This window comes from Hyperolius riggenbachi, chromosome 12 (genome assembly GCF_040937935.1).
Source record: "Hyperolius riggenbachi isolate aHypRig1 chromosome 12, aHypRig1.pri, whole genome shotgun sequence".
In the NCBI taxonomy this organism is placed as follows: Eukaryota; Metazoa; Chordata; class Amphibia; order Anura; family Hyperoliidae; genus Hyperolius; species Hyperolius riggenbachi.
The window spans coordinates 12,228,998-12,250,877 of NC_090657.1; the positions used below are offsets into that span (position 1 = coordinate 12,228,998).

Here is a 21,880-nt window from a genome sequence, read left to right on the forward strand (position 1 = left end):
ACGTATTTATGCTTGAAAAAAATATCTGTTTTCCCTTTTGATGTTGCATGTATATCAGCTGTCTGTACCACCAGCTTGCAAACTAACAGGATGTAACCCTGACGAAGGCTGCAAGGCCGAAAGCTTGTTTATTCTTATTCATTTGTAGTTAGCCAATAAATGGTATCATCCTGATTTAAAACTTCTTGCTTTAACTCTCTCAGACAGAGAAAGAAAAAAAAGGAACACAGCCTAGTTATTTGTGTGCTCGGCACTGTACATACCCATGTCTATCTCATCATGTCACATGTCACTTCAGGTATCCTTTAAGAACTTACTTTGAGTCACTGAGCAGCTTAGATGTTCTTGCTCCATTGGCTACATGCTTGTTCCACATATGATTGGTCTATCAGATACCCCAGTAGTTCTGGCCATTGTCCAGCTGCTTATGCTATCTTGCTACCTCCTTCTCCTCTCTAGGTAACTGAAATATGTAGTATTTAGCCTTGTGCAGATACTGCAGTACTCTCACTCTGCTTTGCATGTTTCTGGCTTTGCTTGTTTCTGCTTCTGCCCTTCATCCTAGTACAGTAAGGATGCGAGTATAAAGATCAGGTAATGTGTTTAGTGTTCTCAGATGACCACACATGCTTCAAATTTCCATTTATGTTCATTCTGCCCTTACGGCTCAGACAGTGGACCTGGTTTACTGCATGTTCTTCCATGCTGGACATCACTGAACAACTGAACTGAACTCTCAGACCTGGCCTGGAAGTTATATGCAGGTTCTCACCCCAGGCACAGGTGTGACTGAATGAAATGAAACAAGTGCCCACTCCCTGACTTTCCAGGACCCTGACTGTTATCCAGTAGGTAGGGAAACTGGAAAGGTTTTTTTTTATTTTGCCGCCTAAATAAATTTCCATTATGTCTGGGTCACGTTTGCTAGAGAACGTTTTGGAATTGGCAGAATTGTAGTAAATCAGACCTGTTACAGAGTTTATGACAACACCCCTCCCCCCCTCTCAAACACTTAGGGCTGGTGCACACCAGAGCGGTTCTGAAGCGTTTTTTTAAATGCTTGCAGAGGGAAAACCGCTTGGCTAATGAAAGTGAATGGGATGGTGCGCACCAGAGCGAGTCGTTTTTTCCCACAAACGCAAACTCGGGGGCTGCAGCATTTTTTAGATTTCTGAGGCGTCTCTGCCTCAATGTTAAAGTATAGGAAAGTGGAAAACCGCTCTGAAAAACGCTAGATCAGAGCGGTTTTCCAGGCGTTTTTGTTACAGAAGCTGTTCAGTAACAGCTTTACTGTAACTATTTGTAATCTGCTACACAAAGCACTGCAAAAAACACGCTAGGCATGTTTAGAAAATCTCTCTGCACATGCCTAGAATCGCTCTGAAATCTGCTACAAAAACCGCTAGCGTTTTGCGGATCTGCTGGAGGTTTCTGGTGTGCACTGGGCCTTATACCACACAGAACTGAATATTGGCTCAGTTCTGTGAAGTTTCTGAGAGAGTGATAAGCTATTTAAAACTGGCCTCAAGCCACATTTCAGCTATGCTTTAATGAACAAATGTGTGTGAAGCTGGATGGGAAGGGGTCTTTTAAAGGGTTGTAAATTTAAAGGGGCACTATGGCGAAAAATTTAAAATATGTGCAAGCATAGAAAAATAAGAAGTATGTTTTTTCCAGAGTAAAATGAGCCATAAATTACTCTTCTCCTATGTTGCTGTCACTTACAGTAGGTAGTAGAATTCTGACAGAAGCGACAGGTTTTGGACTAGTCCATCTCTTCATGGGGGGATTCTCATGGGGTTTATTTATTTTCAAAAGCACTAAGTGAATGGCAGTTGCTCCTTTCATCTGCCAAAACACTGTGTAGCGAGCAGGGAAGATGGCCAGCATCATTGTTTAAATCCTTTTTAGGGAATCTCTTTATAAAGAATAAAAGCCTTGCTGAGAATCCCCTATGGAGAGATGGACTAGTCCAAAACCTGTCGGTAATGTCAGATTTCTACTGCCTACTGTAAGTGACAGCAACATAGGAGAAAAGTAATTTATGGCTCATTTTACGCTGGAAAAAACGTACTTCTTATTTGTCTATGTTTGCACATGTTATATTTTTCGCCATAGTGCCCCATTAAACATAGGAGAAACGCCTACATGCAACAGTATCACTAGTAGTACCAACCCATGCAGTGGCCACACATCCGGAAGTGCCTGGTGACTGAGGCCCCTTTCACACTTGCGCGTTTTCGTTGCGTTACCCGTTTTTAAAGGAATTAGTCTGTGGGATACATATTTCATACCTGACGCGGTGCATGCGGTGGAAGTATCGCATCTTAAGCGAACAGCGCTTTACTGGGCAACATTCACGTTGACCGGAAGTCATGTAAGTCAATGGCAATACACATTTTAAAAATGTTCACCGGGTGCATGCACACAAGCGTATGTTTCCAGTACACTTCCATGCAATTCTTATTTCGGCCCCAGAAAGTGAGCGCTAGAAAACCTCAATTATAGTTTTGTACTGATGAAATAACGTCGTATTAACGTCTGGTGTATTGGATAAATCTTATAATAAGAATATACTCCTTGAGGTAGTGGTCGTGGCTCCTGAAAAATCCGTATCACAAGACTTGCGAAGCGAAACCCCACAAAGTAGGGTATAAGTGTAAGGTATACTAAACTGATGCAGGAGGCGCCCCAAAAGATGCTGATAGGATGTTAAATTTGTATAAAAATAACTCAAAGGAGTCAGAATTGGTAAAAAAAAATATTTCTCATTTATTTGAAACTAAGACATAGTGCACGGTGACAACGCGTTTCTCGGCGTAAGCCGCTTCTTCAGGTCAAGTATGTGCCGGCCTGAATGGGGCAAACCGTCACATATATAAGTAGATAAATACTTGATCTACTTACATAACACATGTATTGTACTGGCCACGTTTTGATTTCAGTGAATTTTATATAGTAAATGAAGAGAATTCTGTTCGTAGTGGGAACCATGTCTTTTGCCCATAGCTGAGGCTAAATGCTGATGTCATTTCTGCCCTTTACTTTTCTTTTCTCCTCCAATCACTGAGTCACCTCAGCCTTGCTTGTAAACACAAGTGAAAAGAGGATCGGGCTTCTGATAAGCAGCTAGGCAGGGAAATAAATGGAAGGGGAGGAATATATTATAGATAAAAAGAATTCCCAGCATGCAACTGTTTGGCAATGGCACTTAAAGGTCCAGTGCTCCTAAGATATATAACTCCAAACCATAACAGCAGAAACAGTTTTGAACGCAGGATTAGCATCTTTATCACTTAATACACTCAGACCAGTTGTAGTTGAAATTGAAATTTTGATGGTGACAATACCGCTTTAAGGTGACCGATAACGACCGCCTCTGCTAATAATCTGGTGTGTGTACAGCAGCTCCCTAGGCCGCCTAGCCAACGGTCCACTAAGAAGATCAATTCGGCAGCACGATGGCTGATAGCTTAGTTCTACCCGCCCGTCATGTGACATTACATCTGCACTGCTCTGTTGCCCCTCCGCTCCGAAGCATTCCAACAGAACATGTTGTCAGCCTGCAGGCTTACTTCCTGTCTGTACAGCCTCAACCCATCCCTTCAGGCGACATCCATCTAGCTTGTGTGCGGGCCTTAGGAAAACAATAGGTATGTGTTCATCCATTTAGCACCATTTTGACACAGGTTCGCTTTAATAGTAGGTTGTTTCACATTCTGCATCCATCTCTAGCTATTTAACCACTTAAGTCTATCTGGACAGACACATCCGTTCAGATAGACTCTGCTGCTGCCACTGTGCCGTGCACACGAGTGCGCGTGCTCCCGCCGCCTGCCGTTAGCCCGAGATCAATGAATGGGAATATAGTTCCCATTCATTGATCTAAGTCCCCCGCAAAAAAAATGACGGCCTCTTATCAGAGGCCGCGGTCTTTCTGCGGGGAAAAAAGTTTCCCGTCCTCCTAATGCTTCCTGGAAGCGAGATTGGTCGCTTCCAGGGCTTCTTGATCTAGTAAAACTACACCCACATACATTTTTTATTAAATAAATATATTATATTACATTTAAAAATAGCTGTTTACCTCCCACACCAAAAATTACCCAAATAAAATGTGTAAAAAAAATTACAATTAAAAAAACAAAACAAAAAACAACATAAATAGTTACCTAAGGGTCTGAACTTTTTGAATATGCATGTCAAGAGAGTATATTAATATATATTTTTTTTAAATTATAAGCTTGTAAATAGTAATGGACGCAAATTGAAAAAATGCACTTTTATTTCCAAATAAAATATTGGCGCCATAAATTGTGATAGGGACACAATTTAAACAGTGTAATGACCAGGACAAATGGGCACTAAAATGAGTTTTAATTACAGTAACCTGTATTAATTTCAAACTCTAATGGCCAAAAACTGAGAAATAATGAATTTTTTCCATTTCTTTCTTAATCTTTTTGTTAAAATTGATTTAGAATAAAATAATTATTAGCAAAATGTACCACCCAAAGAAAGCATAAATGGTGACGGGAAAAACAAGATCTAGATCAATTCATTGTGATAAAGTTATTGGCGAATGAATGGGAGGTGAAAGTTGCTCGGATGCATAAGGTGAACAACACTGTAGGCTGAAGTGGTTAAACAGTTTTTCACACATTTGTTCATTAACAAGGACCTCAACCCAGAAAAGGACATGCTCTGTTGTTGTGTTTCTACTTATGAATTCTGTAGGTGACAAGGAGATGAGCATTACGTTCACATCCAGTGGTGGCTTCATGCTTTGGTATTGTGGAGTGTTTCTGGTCTGCTGTGCTATTTGTACTTGCAGACTCCTCCCATCACTTGCCTAACCCTAAACTTAACTTCACAAGTAGATGTGGGATCGCACACCATTAGCGAGGTCCTGGGCCCAGTAGTGCCGCACACTCCAGGAATCAAATTCCAGACTTTTATTCAGCCAGTGTGACACAATTTCATTCCATTACACCGAGTCGTTTCGGGGCCCCGTGGGGTCCCCTTTGTCAAGGCAATACATTCTGTCTGTATTGCCTTGACAAAGGGGACCCCACGGGGCCCCGGAACGACTCGTTGGTGTAATGGAAGGGGATTGTGTCACATTGGCTGAATAAAAGTCTGGAATTTGATTCCTGGAGTGTGTGGACCTTTTTGGATTTTTGCTAAACTTAACTTCCTCCATTCATGAACACTCCCTTTTTTGATGATCTCCATCTGGAGGCCTGACCTTAATTTCCCCCTTCCACGAACACCTGCTTCCTGACATTTAACTTTAACCTTCTCAGCTTACCGGTAACTAACAAAACGAACTGCTCATTATGCTATTCCCCGAATTCTCCTAATAGACTCATCATCCCAACATACCTGGTGGTATCCTTTATTGTCTTTGTCCACCACCCTTCCACATTCCTGGTGCCGCCTACATAACTTAAGTAGTTTTGGAACTGGCACCAAGCACTTAAAGGGAACCTTAACTGAACGGGGGGTAAAGTTTCAATAACCTGGGGCTATTACCAGCCCCCTGCAGCAGTCCTGTGCCCTCAGAGCCGCTCTGGAACCCCCCCCGGTCCCCCGCTGTCACTTAGTTTCGTTTTTGACGACTCACCAGTCGGCCGTCCGCCATGCGTATTATTGGACGCATTCCCTACTGCAATTAGCGCTGTTGCGGACCGCAACGCATACAAAAATACACGTTGCCGCATATCTACGCGTGCGAAATGCGGCAATGCGTATTTTTGTACGCATTGGGGTCCGCAACAGCGCTTATTGCAGTAGGGAATGCGTCCAATAATACGCATGGTGGCCGGCCGACTGGTGAGTCGTCAAAAACGAAACTAAGTGACAGCGGGCGACCGGGGGATTCCAGAGCGGCTCCGAGGGCACAGGACTGCTGCAGGGGGCTGGTAATAGCCCCAGGTAAGTGAAACTCTTTACCCCTGTTCAGTTAGGGTTCCCTTTAACCATTACTTCTCAATTGAAGATCTGGTCTAGGCCAGTGGTGCCCAACCTTATTTTGCCCGAGGGCCGCACTTCATATCAAGATAAACTTCGCGGGCTGGAACACATACATAGAAAATTTAAATATAAATCTTTAACATTTTTCCAGTAACAGTTAACATGGTGTTGGAATAGGAAAGAGAACGGCAAACCAAGAATTGTTGTACTAACCATTTGATGCCCATTTTCTGGGGTACCTGGGTGTATGTGCAGAGGCTTTCTGGGTGATTTCCCCGCCCAGTACAAGTGCTCTGTGAGCTGAGGGTAGATGAGGCCTACTATTCAACAGAAGCGGGGGTCTCAATCAGTTGTTTTTTTTTTTCAGCTTCACCGGCTGGTCGGGTGTGATGTCACACTGTCCGCTGAGATGAGAGGCCGGAGCAGTGTCAAATCATCAGGGAAAGGAGTCAGAGCACGTGAGGAGAGCCGAAGCAGGAATCCGTGCCGTAGAGGATCGGGGATTGCGTCATAGGTTTACACAGCGTACTCGTGCTCTCTGCAGTAGCACTGTGATAGTTAGACTCTTGCATATTGGTTGCTGGAGGAACCTCCCTCCAATAGGAATAAGGCTGATTCCTATTGTAGGGTGGTTCCTGCAGCAACCAATGGATGAGGGTCTCTAACTATCACAGCGCTACTGCAGAGAATGTGACTACGCTGTGTAAACCTATGACATAGTATGACACAATCCCCGATCCTCCTCCTCCTCAGGACACTTCCACGGGCCACAAAAGTTGGCTGTGGCCTGTGGGCCTTAGGTTGGGCATAGCTGGTCTAGGCAAACCCCTTTCTTAAAAGTGGGGTGGTGGTGCTAGGGAGGGGCTGGGCTGCCTTGCCAGGGCTCAGGAAAAAAGTATATTTTATATAATGTCCAATGTATCAGCGCACCAATTTTTGAAAGTGGCTAAAGCACGCTCTTTTATTGAGCCATATGTTCCACATGGAATAAGCCGACAATTGTTTCGGGTTCCGCACAGGGTCCCCTTCCTCAAGGCTTGCGGTATATTTTATCTAGGCTTCACCATACCATGAAAGACCAGCCTTACCTTTACTTTTGTTTTTGATTGTCAGAGCTCAGGTCTGGTTTAAACCTTTGTCCGCCACATTTTATTATTCTTTTGAGGCATAAGGCCTCTTAATGATAGCTGGAATGTCTTGCGTGTGTGGTCATCTGGTACCTCCAACATAACATTATGGCAAATTTCAGGAATTCTGTTCAAAAGGCATAGGGTTAGAATATGCTAGCACTGTTCCCAGGTTCAGGTGTGCAGTGTAGCGTACTTAGGTTGCACTGTCCTGTATTGACTCTTATGCCAAACCTATGTAATGGCTCTAGCACCTAGTAAAGATAGATGTTGCTTCTAGGACCTAGCCACATCCACCCGTCAGTTCCACTGATGTAGAAGTCTCTCGACTATTTTGGGTCTACAGTACAGCTGCTGTGTTAGGATGAATGGAAGGTTGTACCAGCTTGCTCTCTCTACCGTGTTGAGGTGAGAGAATTTGTAAACCTCCCAGTCTTGCTATGTGCAGTTGGGCACACAGTCCTAAGAGTAACATCATCTTCCACCATGTGCCGTGGCTGTCTCAGGTGTTTGAGCATACGCAGTTTAGGGATAGTATCACAGAAGTAAAGTTCTTTTTCCAAGCCCAGGTACATGCGACATTCCAGCTGACCATCAGCATCTCTTATTAAAGGATACCCGAAGTGACATGATGAGATAGACATGTGTATGTACAGTGCCTAGCACACATATAACTGGGCTGTGTTCCTTTTTTCTTTTTCTGCCTGAAAGAGTTAAATATCAGGTATGTAAGTGGCTGACTCAGTCCTGACTCAGACAGGAAGTGACTGCAGTGTGACCCTCCCTGATAAGAAATTCCCCTTTTTATCTCTTTCTTGCTCTCAGAAGCCATTTTCTGCTAGGAAAGTGTTTTATAGTTGGAATTTCTTATCAGTGAGGGTCACACTGTAGTCACTTCCTGTCGGAGTCAGGACTGAGTCAGCCACTTACATACATGATACTTAACTTTTTCAGGCAGAGAAAGAAAAAAGGAACACAGCCTAGTTATTTGTGTGCTAGGCACAGTACATACCCATGTCTATCTCATCATGTCACCTACGGGTATACTTTAAGTTTTGTAAACCCTAAATGGTTTGCCTGTCCCTGGGCTGGACTCTTCCAGTATTCAGCTAATAGGTGGTATTTCTGCAGTTAGCAGTGGAACACAAGGCAGGGCACGATAAGTTTGGCCTTGTCGGCAAGTGAAATTGTGGTTTGTATTGAACTAGATTCCAGCCCGGTTAGCAATCTGCAATCGTTTGGTGCAGAGGAGCCGGCCTACTCCACTCGGAGGGTGACCCGCAGCCAACAGCAGCCGCCCACCCCCGTGACTCCGAAAAAATACCCGCTCCGACAGACCCGCTCATCGGGATCGGAAACCGAGCAAGCGGTGGACTTTTGTGACAGAGGTACGGGGGTGCAGCCGAGCTGTAAGCACTGCCGGAGGCGCTCTCTCTCTCTCGCTCTTGTCAAAGTAGATGCACGCTGGCTGTCTGTTTAGCTGTGGCCCAGTAGACTAGCTTTCTCTGTGTGCTTCTTTTCCTGGTGTGTTCATCAGCAAACGTTAACCTTCCATTCTGTCTGCCGCAGATGCTAAAAATACCGGGGATCACGACGAATCCCCGCCTCGTACTCCCACTGGAAACGCTCCATCATCGGAGTCTGATATAGACATTTCAAGCCCCAATGCCTCTCACGATGAAAGCATCGCTAAGGACTTGTCCATGAAGGATTCTGGGAGTGACCTCTCTCACAGACCCAAGAGAAGACGATTTCACGAAAGCTACAACTTCAATATGAAATGCCCCACTCCTGGCTGTAACTCATTAGGTAAGACCATTATTCTGTCGTTTGGAATATTAGTAACACGAAATTGGATTTGACGTTGCACATGATTGTACAAAGTATACTTAAAGAATTTATGAGTAACCTAAGGCAGAGGTTACCAACCCTGTCCTCAAGGCCCACCAACAGTGCATGTTTTGTGGAAATCCACAGAGGTAGATAATCAGCTCTGCTGAGACACTAATTACCCCACCTGTGCATGTTTGTGGTTTTCTGCAAAACATGTACTGTTGGTGGGCCTTGAGGACAGGGTTGGGGAACTGTGACCTAAGGTATATGGGAAATGTTACACTTGTAACAGCTATCATTTATCGTAAAGGAGCAGATTGAACTTGCAGATGTGTGTGATGTACGGTATGTTTTACGTCTGACTGATGCTTCCTCATCCTCCCTGATTAGGAATTACAACCATAAAACGCTTTCCTTGCAGAGATCCAACTTCTGAGGGAAGGGGATGGATAAAAAAAAAGTCAATAGTTCATAGATTTGAGCTCTGGCCTACTTCAAAGACTGTGTCATTGAGCAGAGACAATGAAACATTAAAAAATGAAATAGGAAACACAGAGAGCCCAATATAGTGTAGTGTGTATTGGAAACCGTGGATAAATGTAAGTGTGTGATGAATATACTCACAAACATGGGTTACCTCTTAGGCAACCACTGTAGATGCAGGTGAGGAGATGACTCAAAATACTGTCTGAATTAAACAAATTTATTATTGGTACCCCAAAAGATGTTTTGGGGTACCAATAATACATTTGTTTAATTCAGACAGTATTTTGAGTCTGCTTTCTGGAGGTAAGTCCACCACTGCCACCCAGCAAATTTTAAAATTTGTATTACCTTTTATCCTGCTGGCACCTCTGTTTTCTTACGATATTAAAAGATTAAAGTAGATGTATGCATAAAATTGTCAGATTTTTTTTTTTTTTTTTTTTTTTTTAGGATTAGACATGTAGATAAAATAGCTTTCTTTTTCACCTCGGCATTCCTTTAATTTTAGTAGGTACCGTAGCCCTTTTAATTGTGAAGTAATAGCTCGCTCTTGAAACACAATGGCGTGTTTCTGGGCATTTCCCATAAAAACGAGCAGTGGCTGGATGGTGTAATGGTTAAGGGCTCTGGCTCTGACACAGGAGATCAGGGTTCGAATCTCGGCTCTGCCTGTTCAGTAAGCCAGCACCTATTCAGTAGGAGACCTTAGGCAAGTCTCCCTAACACTGCTGCTGCCTATAGAGCGCATCCTAGTGGCTGCAGCTCTGGCCTAACACTGCTACTGCCTATAGAGCAGGTCCAAGTGGCTGCAGCTCTGGCGCTTTGAGTCCGCCAGGAGAAAAGCGCAATATAAATGTTCTGTGTTTGTTGTTTGTTGTGTGTAACCTATTTTCTTTATTCCTTAGGGCACCTTACTGGGAAACACGAGAGGCATTTCTCGATCTCTGGCTGCCCGTTATACCACAACCTGTCCGCTGACGAGTGCAAGGTAACTGTCTGCTTTATTCAGCACCCCATTAGTCACAGCACTGAGTGCAAGGTGAAGGGGTTCATCGTCTTATACTTTGTGCATGTTCCTCAAGAAGGCTGGCCTGACCCATCCATGATTGCTTACATTTACAGAATTGTGATGAATTTCAGGTAAGAGCACAGAGTCGTGACAAACAAGTGGAAGAGCGGATGCTGTCCCACAGGCAAGACGACAATAACCGCCACGCCACGCGCCACCAAGTGAGTTCCACCTCACTTCAGTCTGCTGCTTTCTGAAGCTAGAATACAAGTCGGGGAAAGGAGGCAGAGCAACATTATAGCAAAGTTACTGTGATAATAGTTGGAGGAGTCTTGCATTCCAAATGACGTTTCCTCATCCGTATGTGTGTTGAGTTTTAACTTCCTATTCTCCAATAGAACGGGGGGGGGGGGGGGGCAGGAAGTAAACACTACTTTGGTAGTAGGTGACTGATTAAGTCAGGTAAATGGAATATAACCAAGCTGAAAGTACTAGTTTCAGGTATTTAGTCAGTTTCTTCATCCACTAAAATCCTGTGCCTTTTGACTATTTTCCACAACTTAGTCATCCCAAGGATTTATTAGACACAGGTGAAATCTGAACTAGGGCTTTTATAATGTACAGCCCTCTAGGTGGGGTATTTGTCCTTTAAAAACAAAGAAACAGAGTTTAAAAGTTAGAGTAAACCAGAGACCTCGGAAACTAAAGATTTGATACTTACCTGCGGCTGCCACCCTCCCCATATGCTTGTCTGAGTCCCACGCCTTCCTCCCGCGGTCTGCCATTCAGACGCAATCAGTCCCGGTAACTGGCTCAGTTGGGACCAGTCTGGTGGGGGGGGGATTTATCAACGCATTACCAACAGTTTTTTCTTCCTTATCTGTTCTAACCAGCAGGGAGAACAGTTCTGCAAGATAAGAACCTTAGCATGAATTTCTAGAGCTGCACTACATTTAAAGAGGATCTGTAACATAAAAAGATCCCCTGGGGGGTACTCACCTCGGGTGGGGGAAGCCTCCGGATCCTAATGAGGCTTCCCACGCCGTCCTCCATCCGTCAGGGGTCTCGCTGCAGCCCTCCGTGGAGTCCGGGCAGCGGTGACGTCATTATTTACCTTCCTGGCTCCAGCGCAGGCGCTCTGACGGCTGTCGGCTCCGAACTACACGGAAATACCCGATCGCCGTCGGGTCTGCTCTACTGCGCAGGCGCAAGTTTCCGGCGCCTGCGCAGTAGAGCGGACCCGACTGAGATCGGGTATTTCCGTGTAGTTCGGAACGGAAAGCCTCCACAGCGCCCCCCGCTGGAGCCAGCAAAGGTAAATATTAAACTAACAGTCGGCACAGTCGCCGGCTGTTCGGAGGGCTGCGGAGAGACCCCCGTGGGACAGAGGACGGCGTGGGAAGCCTCATTAGGATCCGGAGGCTTCCCCCACCCGAGGTGAGTACCCCCCAGGGGATCTTTTTAATGTTACAGAGTCTCTTTAAGAAAAGGGCAAATCCATCCCTAAACTAGCGCAGATTAAGAAGTGCTTGATAGCCGTTCTACAGATGCAGATCTGCAGGCTAGACCTGATTTGTGAGGTGCTCCTCCCCCATGCTGAATTTCTCCTCAGAGCCTGCTGCTATCAATACAGCAGGTGTGTTGGTTACCTCAGCAACAGCAATTCCCCCTCACACACTGCACTGTCTGAGAGACCTTCCTAGCTCCTCCTATTTTACAACCGTTTTAGAAGGAATCTGCACTATCTAATGATTTCTTAAGATGCCTGAGCCAGTTCTGCATGGATTTCTAAAAACCTACCAATATTTTGTCTCAGACGCTCTTGATAAATCTGGCCCAGGGTCTTTTGCGGGAGGGCCACACATGCACAGTAGACCTGGACTGCCATGACTGAGCCTGTTATCGGGGTTGAACAGGAGACTGGGGGAGGACTGAGTGGGACGGGATGATGCCCCAGGTAACTAGCTATCAAATCTTTAGTTTCCGAGGTCTCTGGTTTACTCTAAAGCACCCGTCTTCTCGGTTGCCGCCGCAGGCAACACATGTATAGTTCACCTCCATCACAGGCATTAGATTGCCACTTAAATTCTGACCACAGGCAGAAGTGAGGAAGCAGTGTTGGGTGGCCGATGGCCAGATAGAAGTGAAGCCGGTTTTTGTCATTTCTAGGCTCCCACAGAAAGGCAGCTGCGCTACAAAGAGAAAGTCACAGAAATGAGGAAAAAGAGGAACTCCGGCTTAACCAAAGAACAGAAGGAAAAGTATATGGTAAGCTCGCTGGTTTGCAGGTACCTGTTGTAATCTGGGTGTGCCTATTGATGGTGCGCACATTTGCATTGCAAAGCCGCCACCACCACGATGAAATGGCTCGGGTTTCATATCTATATTCCAGTTCGTTAAAGAAAACCTGTAACGAGGAAAAGTTTCCCTGGGGGGTACTCCCCTCGGGTGGGGGAAGCCTCCGGATCCTATCGAGGCTTCCCCCGTTCTCCTGTGTCCCACGGCGGCGGCAAAAAAGCTCCCAGAATGGCGGGGATGTAAATATTTACCTTCCCGGCTCCAGTGCAGGCACAGTTTCTGCTCTCTACCCTAGCCAGTAGTAGCCAATCGCAAGTCTCCTGTGCCTGCGGAGTAGAGCGGACCCGACGGAGATCGTCTATTTCAGCCTATCTCTGTGCTGAGAGCTGCAACAGCACCCCCGCTGGAGCCAGGGAAGGTAAATAAATGTATCCTGGATTGGTGGAGACTTCGGGGGAGCCAGCGCTGGACTGCCTGCAGCTACAGGGATGGGGGAAGCCTCACTCCCGAGGTGAGTACCCCCCAGGGGAACTTTTTTTTGTTACAGAGTCTCTTTAACCCGAGTGAAGTTTGGACAGATTTGAAAGTAGCTAAGCTGTGAGGACAGAGCTTGGCTCCATACGGCAGTATGGCTTACAGCACACCATGGCCTTTCTTTACAGGAACATAGACAGACCTATGGCAACACCAGAGAGCCGCTACTGGAGAACCTGACCAGCGAGTACGATCTGGAACTCTTCCGAAGGGCCCAGGCCAGAGCCTCTGAAGACTTGGTAAGGAACCACAATGTTAAGGGTTATATTCACTTACTAAGGCTAAGTTCACAGTAGCCAATTGCAAAACGCACACGTAATGAAGACCGGTTAAAACAAAGCCTGCATGCAGCGAGTTAAAATTACGTGATCAGTTACAACGCAGTGCTGTGAACAGGCCCATAGCATTGTATGAGCAGCGAGTTGACATGCAGAATTATTCTGCAACGCAACTGACCACTGTGAACTCGGCCTCACAAAAACAAATAGCCCTCACCAGATAACTTATGATACATAACAGATTTAATTGCTGTGATTACGGTGTAATGTACTGCAGCGATCACAAAATGTTGTAAGATTTAAAGGAACACTGTAGGGGTGTCGGGGGAAAAGGAGTTGAACTTACCCGGGGCTTCTAATGGTCCCCCCACAGATGTCCTGTGCCCGCCCAGCCACTCCCCAATGCTCCGGCCCCGCCTCTGGTTCACTTCTGGAATTTCAGACTTTAAAGTCTGAAAACCACTGCGCCTGTGTTGCCGTGTCCTCGCTCCTGCTGATGTCACCAGGAGTGTATAGCAGAAGCTTAGTATGGTCTGTCCCTGCGCAGTACGCTCCTGGTGACGTCAGGGGGAGCGAGGACGCGGCAATGCAGGCGCAATGGTTTTCAGACTTTAAATTCCAGAAGTTAACCGGAGGGGGGCCGGAGCATCGGTGAGCGGCTGCGCGGGCACCGGACATCTGCGGGGGACCATTAGAAGCCTCTGGTAAGTTCGACTCATTTCCCCCCGACCCCCTACAGTATTCCTTTAAAATAAGTGTATGCATATGTATAGAATATGAAAAATACAAACAATAGCGCAGATATGGATAATGTCTGTTGCTGGAGATAGGGCTGGCTTAAAGCCCCATCTACACGATACGATTGTGCGATTCGATTACGATTCGATTACGATTCTATTTACGATCCGATTAAATCCAACATGTCCGATCGGGATTCAATTTGCCATTGTTTTGTTATGGCAAATCTAATTGAATTGAATCCCGATTGGACATGTTGGATTTAATCGGATCGTAAATAGAATCATAATCGAATCGCACAAAGAATCTTATCGTGTAGATGGGGCTTAAAAGAAAGGATTGCAATTGCTGTACCTCAGCGCAAAATAACCACTTGCAGCTACTTTAGCAGCAAGGCTCCATTCTGCGAGCTGTAGGCAAAACACCAACTGCCTGGACTCCCCGATCAGGTGATCTCTCCAACTTCCTGCTTCTGCCCGTTGTGAGTTCCACGGTGGTTTCTTCCTCTCTGTTAAAGCAGACCCAAACCAAACATTTTTTTGATTCAAATTTATTTAGTTGCACCACTCTGACACATACAAAGATAAACACTCCTTCAAGCCTATGAGCATTTCAGCGCATGCTTTTCACCCTTCTCTTTTCATAACTAGGGTTATACAGGTGGCAGCCATTACTTCTGAGCTTAGTAGGAGGTTTTAGATCATGGGTGTGTTTGTCATCAGCTACCCTCCCTCACAGGGGCGTCGTCTATGTGAAATCTCACACAAGCTGAGATCACCTCCCCTGTGACATCATCAGTAGCAGCCTGTGTTTTGTTTTTTATCTCCTCCACCAGTCTGCCGGATTCTGTCCCGGCAATATGAAAGGAAGGGAGGGGTTTCTCCAATAAATGTAAAATATTTTATATTTGTCAACATGCAGCTAAAAAAAAGGCTGCTATTTATTATTATAAGTTAGAAAATAGATTTTATTTCTGAAATCTTGTACTTTTAATTTGGGTCCACTTTTAATGGGACTCCGAGCTCAAAATAAAAACGAAATCGGTACTCACCTGGGGCTTTCTGCAGCCCAGTGTAGGTAAAGAGGTCCCTCGGCGTCCATCTGGCTCCTCTCCCAGGGCCTGGCCAGAAATGGCTCCCCGGCGTCTCCCGGCGACACTGGGCCCGTGTGTCGGGCTCCTTCTTCCTGAAACGTCACGTCTGTCGTCACCATGCCGGCTGCCTGGCGTCATCACTGCAGCCGGCGTTACAGTACTGCAACACTCGGGCCCAGTGTCGCCGGGAGCCGCCGGGCAGTAATTTCTGGCCAGGCCCTGGGAGAAGAGCCAGATGGACGCCGTGGGACCTCCCGACCTACACTGGGCTACAGAAAGCCCCAGGTGAGTACCGATTTCGTTTTTATTTTGAGCTCCGGGGCCCTTTAAACCAGTGAAAGCCCGGCTGTTGCTTCCTGGCTGGAGGAGATAAAATGGGACAATAGTGCACTCTGCTGGAAGAAAGGGGCTGCACACGCGTATCCACTTACTAGAAAACTTCTTGTTTATTTGCACATAACAAAAGTAACAAGGAAGTGAAGGCTACTTTAGTTATGTGCAAATAAACAAGAACTGCATACATTTGCTTAAGTGGCTGACTCATACAGGAAGTGACTACAGTGTGACCCTCACTGATAAGAAATTCCCCTTTTTACCTCTTTCTTGCACTCAGAAGCCATTTTCTGCTAGGAAAGTGTTTTATAGTTGGAATTTCTTATCAGTGAGGGGTCACCCTGTAGTCACTTCCTGTCTGAGTCAGCCACTTACATACCTGATATTTAACTCTTTCAGGCAGAGAAAAAAAAAAGGAACACCGCATAGTTATTTGTGTGCAGCTAGGCACTGTACATACACATGTCTATCTCCTCATGTCACTTTGGGTATCCTTTAAAGCCAGCTTGATAGAGCAACACACAGATGCTTCTTTGAGGTTTACGAGTTCTGTACTCAACAGTAGTAGTTGTTATACTTTGAGTTTCTCTGATTCTTATTATAAAGCCCAGCTCCAGTCAGGTTTGTAATTTTGGGTGGATCATGAGAATTTAGAACCAGGGCTGTGGAGTCGGTACAAAAATCCACAGACTCCGACTCATCAGGTTAGGATTCCACCGACTCCGACTCCTCGACTCCGACTCCTCTAATTTGCATATTGCAATCTTGTTGATTTGAAAGTATGTAACATGAAATGCATCTCTTAAAGGGACTCCGAGCAGTGCAGAAACTATGGAAAGATGCACATCATTTTAAAGCTCTCTTTCTCCTCTTTCCAATGATATATAAACTGCCACCCTACGCCTTTTAGTTTTCGCTATTTTCGCGATTGAAATTGCTGCGGCCGCGATTTCGATCGCGAAAATAGAGAAAACTAAAAGGCGTAGGGCAACGATGTAGGTGTCGTCAGAAAGAGGAGAAAGAGAGCTTTAAAATGATATCCATCAAGCCATAGTTATATTGTATTACACAGGGCGACTTTTTGTCAAAGTCAGCAGCTGCATTCAGCAGAATGGAGCTGCTGACACTGGGGAAAGTGTCGTCCTGTGTAATACAATATAACTATGGCTTGATGGATATCATTTTAAAGCTCTCTTTCTCCTCTTTCTGACGACACCTAAATCGTTGCCCTACACCTTTTAGTTTTCTCTATTTTCGCGATCGAAATCGCGGTCGCGGCAATTTCAATCGCGAAAATAGCGAAAACTAAAAGACGTAGGGTGGTGGTTTATATATCATTGGAAAGAGGAGAAAGAGAGCTTTAAAATTATATGCATCTTTCCATAGTTTCTGCACTGCTCGGAGTCCCTTTAACTGCCAATGCTTAGGAATTTTACAAGACAACTGAAGTGAGAAGGATATATAGGCTGCCATATTTATTCCCTTTTAAACAGTACCAGTTACCTGGCTAACCGGCTGATCTTCTGCCTCTAGACTAAAACTAGTCCTTGGTAAGAGTACTTGTAGAAGACAGGAACAAAGAACATCTATCAGGCCCCAGGCAATGTAACTGTGGGTACATGTAAGAGTGATGTGCAGGTACTCTGCAGGGGAATGAGGAGATTCTTCCTCTATTACGCATTCTTCATGCACAATCTGAACAAGGTTTATGGGTGACAGACAACACCTCTGTGTTCAATGTGCACAGCATTCTCAGTGGATTCCCTGCAGCTCTGTGGGGAGTGCATATGTAGAGTATAGTACTACTGTGTAACAAAGTAAACCTGAGACAGATGAAATTAAAGTTTTATACATACCTGGGGCTTCCTCCAGCCCCCTTCAGGCTAATCAGTCCCTCGCTGTCCTCCTACGCCACCTGGATCTTCTGCTATGAGTCCAGGTACTTGAGCCAGTCTGGCGTAGTGCGCATGCACACACTCCGCCGCCGGGAGCATACTACACCTGTGCAGCACTATTGCGCAGGTGCAGAATGTTCCTGGCTGTGGGAGCGGCACGTGGCTGGACAGCGCTGACTGGCTGAATTACCAGGACCCATAGCAGAAGATCTAGGTGGCGGAGGACAGCGAGGGACTGATTAGCCTGAAGGGGGCTGGAAGAAGCCCCAGGTATGTATAAAACTTTTCTTTTCATCCTTCTCAGGTACCCTTTAATTTGTAGTCACCAAACCAAATTTTAACAACATATCAAATTTGATTTCATCAGCAAAGGGAGTGCATACATTTTGCAAAAATCTGAATCAACACAGAATTATTTCCATCTCATTGACCATCTCTATTAGTGACACGGCTACACATCAGGCTTTATACTTACAGCATAGATGTTATTTAGTATATATAAGAGATTCCTGTGTACACATCATATATACAGTCACAATCAGATATGTATATCTGACTTCAAAAATTCGGGGACTGCTTTATTGAAGCAGCACGAGTAACTAATTTTGATTGGTTTATTTCATTTTTGAGGACTAAGCACAGCTATTACTGTATATATAAATTATTTATGATGACTATTATCTGAGAAATAGAACATTTTCATATTTTCTATTTTAATTGCAGTTTAAATTCATTAGGAGTCGGAGTTGGTGTATTTTCTCCCGACTCCGACTCCAGGCACCCAAAAATTACTGCGACTCCACAGCCCTGATTAGAACATTCATCTCAGTCACTGCAGCAGTGTAGGAGTACTGTGTGGTCGGGTCACAGACAGAGATAGAAGCAGTGGGCCAGATTTATCAAGAGTGTCTGAGACAAAATATTGGTAGGTTTTTAGAAATCCGTGCAGAACTGTCTCAGACATCTTAAGAAATCATTAGACAGTGCAGATTCCTTCTAAGACTGTTGTAAAATAGGAGGAGTTAGGAAAGTCTCTCAGGCAGTGCAGTGTGTGAGGGGAATTGCTGTTGCTGAGGCAACCAACACACTTGCTGTATTGATAGCAGCAGGCTTTGAGGAGGAATTCAGCAGGGGGAGGAGCACATCACAAGTCATGTCTAGCCTGCACTCTGCAATCATATCTAGCCTGCAGTTCTACATCTGTAGAACTGCTATCAAGCACTTCTTATTCTGCGCCAGTTTAGGGGTGGATTTGCAATTTTCTTAACTGTAGTGCAGCTCTAGAAATCCATGCTAAATTGCCACTATTACCTAGGATTTAGGAAGGTTCTTATTATCATGCACAACTGTTCTCCTTGCTGGTTAGAACAGATTAAGAAGAAAAAACTGTCGGTAGTGCGTTGATAAATCTCCCCCTATGTTTATAGTGTTGAAAAGTGTTACAATGTTTGTCAGCATTCTTGTTCTGTTTCTATAAGCAGACTGGTTACCAGCAGATAAAATGGAGATGTGTTCTGTGAGAAATCGCCCTCTACCGTAATGTTGTATAATGTGATTGCTGTGTTCTGTCTTATCAGGAAAAGCTGCGCTTGCAAGGTCAGATCACGGAAGGGAGTAACATGATTAAGACAATCATATTTGGCCGGTATGAGCTGGACACGTGGTATCACTCTCCTTATCCTGAGGAGTACGCTCGCCTGGGGAGGCTCTACATGTGTGAGTTCTGTCTGAAGTACATGAAGAGTCAGACCATCCTGCGACGGCACATGGTGAGCTGCAACGCTATGGACTCGAATCATAAAGCATTCCCGCATGCAGAATGCAGAAAATAGCTGACTATACCGAGCACTTAGCAAAATGTCAATTCATAAAAGCTTATACTGCATGAAAAGCTGACATTCCCGAGCAGTGAGGTAAATTACCAACTTGTGCGGTAATTACCTCAACACGTCAGTAAATGTCAATTCATAAAGATCAGAGCAGGCAGGTAATGGCAGGAGAATACCGCCCGCTATGAAGAGGTGAGAAGACAGCAATAAGTGCAGGTATTAATGGAGACTCAGCAGAAGCAGTGAGACACAGGCAGCAGCAGAACGATCGGAAGAAATGAGGCTTCCCTGAATACCCTAGGCTGTGCTTTTAACCTCTTGGGTACCTTTTTTTCAGATGTATATTTGCTGGAGGTGAATATCAAGCCTGGCATGTGTAAAGTTTCTTGACGTTCTTCTGCGCTATGGCAACTAAGGAGTGTTTAGAAAGCCTAATGGACAGATACAGAGCAGATTCAGGGCAAGCAGAGGCAGTATAACTAAACATGCACATGTAAAGGGAAGTTGGGGATGCCTCTTTGCACGGAGAACAAGAATGTAACAACTCAGCCAGCTACATCCCTCATGTTTCGGACAGCTATACTTCGGGAAAATACCGCATTTCTATCGCAGCTGTGAATATGTTTATGAATTAGCACACACAAGTCTAAAATACCGAATGCGGTATTTTCCCTCCCAGATTTTTCTTACCGCAAAGCCTTTTATGAATCAAGGCCCATGCCTCTCTCAGCAGGCTCTCGGGTTATGGGGAAAATGTAACCGATCCATATTGAAAAGCTGCTTCTGGTCATTGTAGAAGACTTGTTATCACCTCCTGTGGGGGGGGGGGGGGGGGGGGGGGGGGGAAGAAAGTAGGTTTGATCTACAGCTGTGGAAAGTGCACTTTTCATTGGTTCCCTCCTCCAGATAAGCAGTTTGAAAGTGCTTACTCATAAACAATGATCAAGTAAGGAATGTTAAAGCAGTATAAAACCCTGACATAATATTCAATAACATGTTTTCCTACTTTTTATATGCCATACGGTTATCATATTTGCTTTTGTGCATAAGTATTATTATTCATTTAGAAATTATACGTTCCCAAAAGTACAGTTTTTTTTTTGCTTTGAGAGCTGCCTTTGCATTTTATCCATAACTGGTTTTATTCATCTTGTATTGAAGGCAGAAATGCTTTGACTCTGTCTGTTGAGCAGCTTCTGCACAGTCAGAGATTGTGTCACATTCCTCACTTGATACATTTAAGTAAACACAAGATAACATTATCTCCACTTCGGATGCGTCCAGATTTCTCTGCACTGAACTTTCCTGTGTGTAAACCTTTGAATGCTGTTCTAGTAAAAAAAAAATGCTGGTTGTATATAATATGCTGTAAATAATTTTTTTTAGAGCAAAGAAGAAATGCTGGATTTCATTCCGCGGTGGCTCCCCCAGGACCACCTAGCGCCGATCGGCATACAGTCCTGGGGGAGTGTTTAGCAGGAGCATCTCCGCTTGGAGCTCCGCCTTCAGTCTCCCCGATCGCCGCTCGGAGACTTACCACCGTCTACTTACTTAGTACAACGCTGCGATCTATGGCAGCGCTTTACTGGGGACAGCCGTGTGACAAGGCTGCCCCCCTGGCAGGCTCAGGGGTAATCCGCTGTCATAGGCTGAAGCCTATGACAGCCGATCACAGTGATTCGCTGGCAGAGGGAGGGAGAGAGGGAAAATTAAAAAAACAAACAAAAAAAAAAATCCTGGAGCGATCCTTGCCTTCCAACAGAGAGCTCTGTTACATAGTTGCATAGTTATTTGGGTTGAAAAGACATACGTCCATCGAGTTCAACCAGAGAACAAAGTACAACACCAGCCCGTCCCCCACATATCCGTGTTGATCCAGAGGGAGGCGAAAAACCCTTACAAGGCATGGTCCAATTAGCCCCAAAAGGGAAAAAAATCCTTCCCAACTCCAGATGGCAATTGGATAAAATCCCTGGATCAACATCACTGGGCATTACCTAGTAATTGAAGCCATGGATGTCTTTTAACGCAAGGAAAGCATCTAAGCCCCCTTTAAATGCAGGTATAGAGTTTGCCAAAACGACTTCTTGTGGCAATGCATTCCACATCTTAATCACTCTTACTGTAAAGAACCCTTTCCTAAATAAATGGCTAAAACGTTTTTCCTCCATGCGCAGATCATGTCATCTAGTCCTTTGAGAAGGCCTAGGGACAAAAAGCTTATCCGCCAAGCTATTATATTGCCCTCTGATGTATTTATACATGTTAATTAGATCCCCTCTAAGGCGTCTTTTCTCTAGACTAAATAAACCCAGTTTATCTAAGCTTCCTTGGTAAGCGAGACCTTCCATCCCACGTATCAATTTTGTAGCTCATCTCTGCACCTGCTCTAAAACTGCAATATCTTTCCTGTAATGTGATGCCCAGAACTGAATGGGGGGGGGGGGGGGTAAA

The 21,880-nt window shown here is 45.0% G+C and overlaps 1 protein-coding gene across 4 annotated transcripts in view; it reads left to right on the top strand.

The window, feature by feature from the left end:
- Window positions 1-21,880, top strand: part of KAT7 (lysine acetyltransferase 7) — a 63,362-nt gene that overhangs the window by 10,845 nt on the left and 30,637 nt on the right. The window contains exons 3-9 of one of the 4 annotated variants that reach the window (XM_068264084.1): window positions 8,309-8,488; window positions 8,670-8,909; window positions 10,325-10,407; window positions 10,542-10,649; window positions 12,598-12,696; window positions 13,389-13,499; window positions 19,175-19,366. In XM_068264084.1, coding sequence (XP_068120185.1) covers window positions 8,309-8,488; window positions 8,670-8,909; window positions 10,325-10,407; window positions 10,542-10,649; window positions 12,598-12,696; window positions 13,389-13,499; window positions 19,175-19,366 — 1,013 coding nt within the window. The remainder of the gene's footprint in view (window positions 1-8,308; window positions 8,489-8,669; window positions 8,910-10,324; window positions 10,408-10,541; window positions 10,650-12,597; window positions 12,697-13,388; window positions 13,500-19,174; window positions 19,367-21,880) is intronic. The other 3 variants (XM_068264085.1, XM_068264086.1, XM_068264087.1) reach the window with 3 other exon arrangements.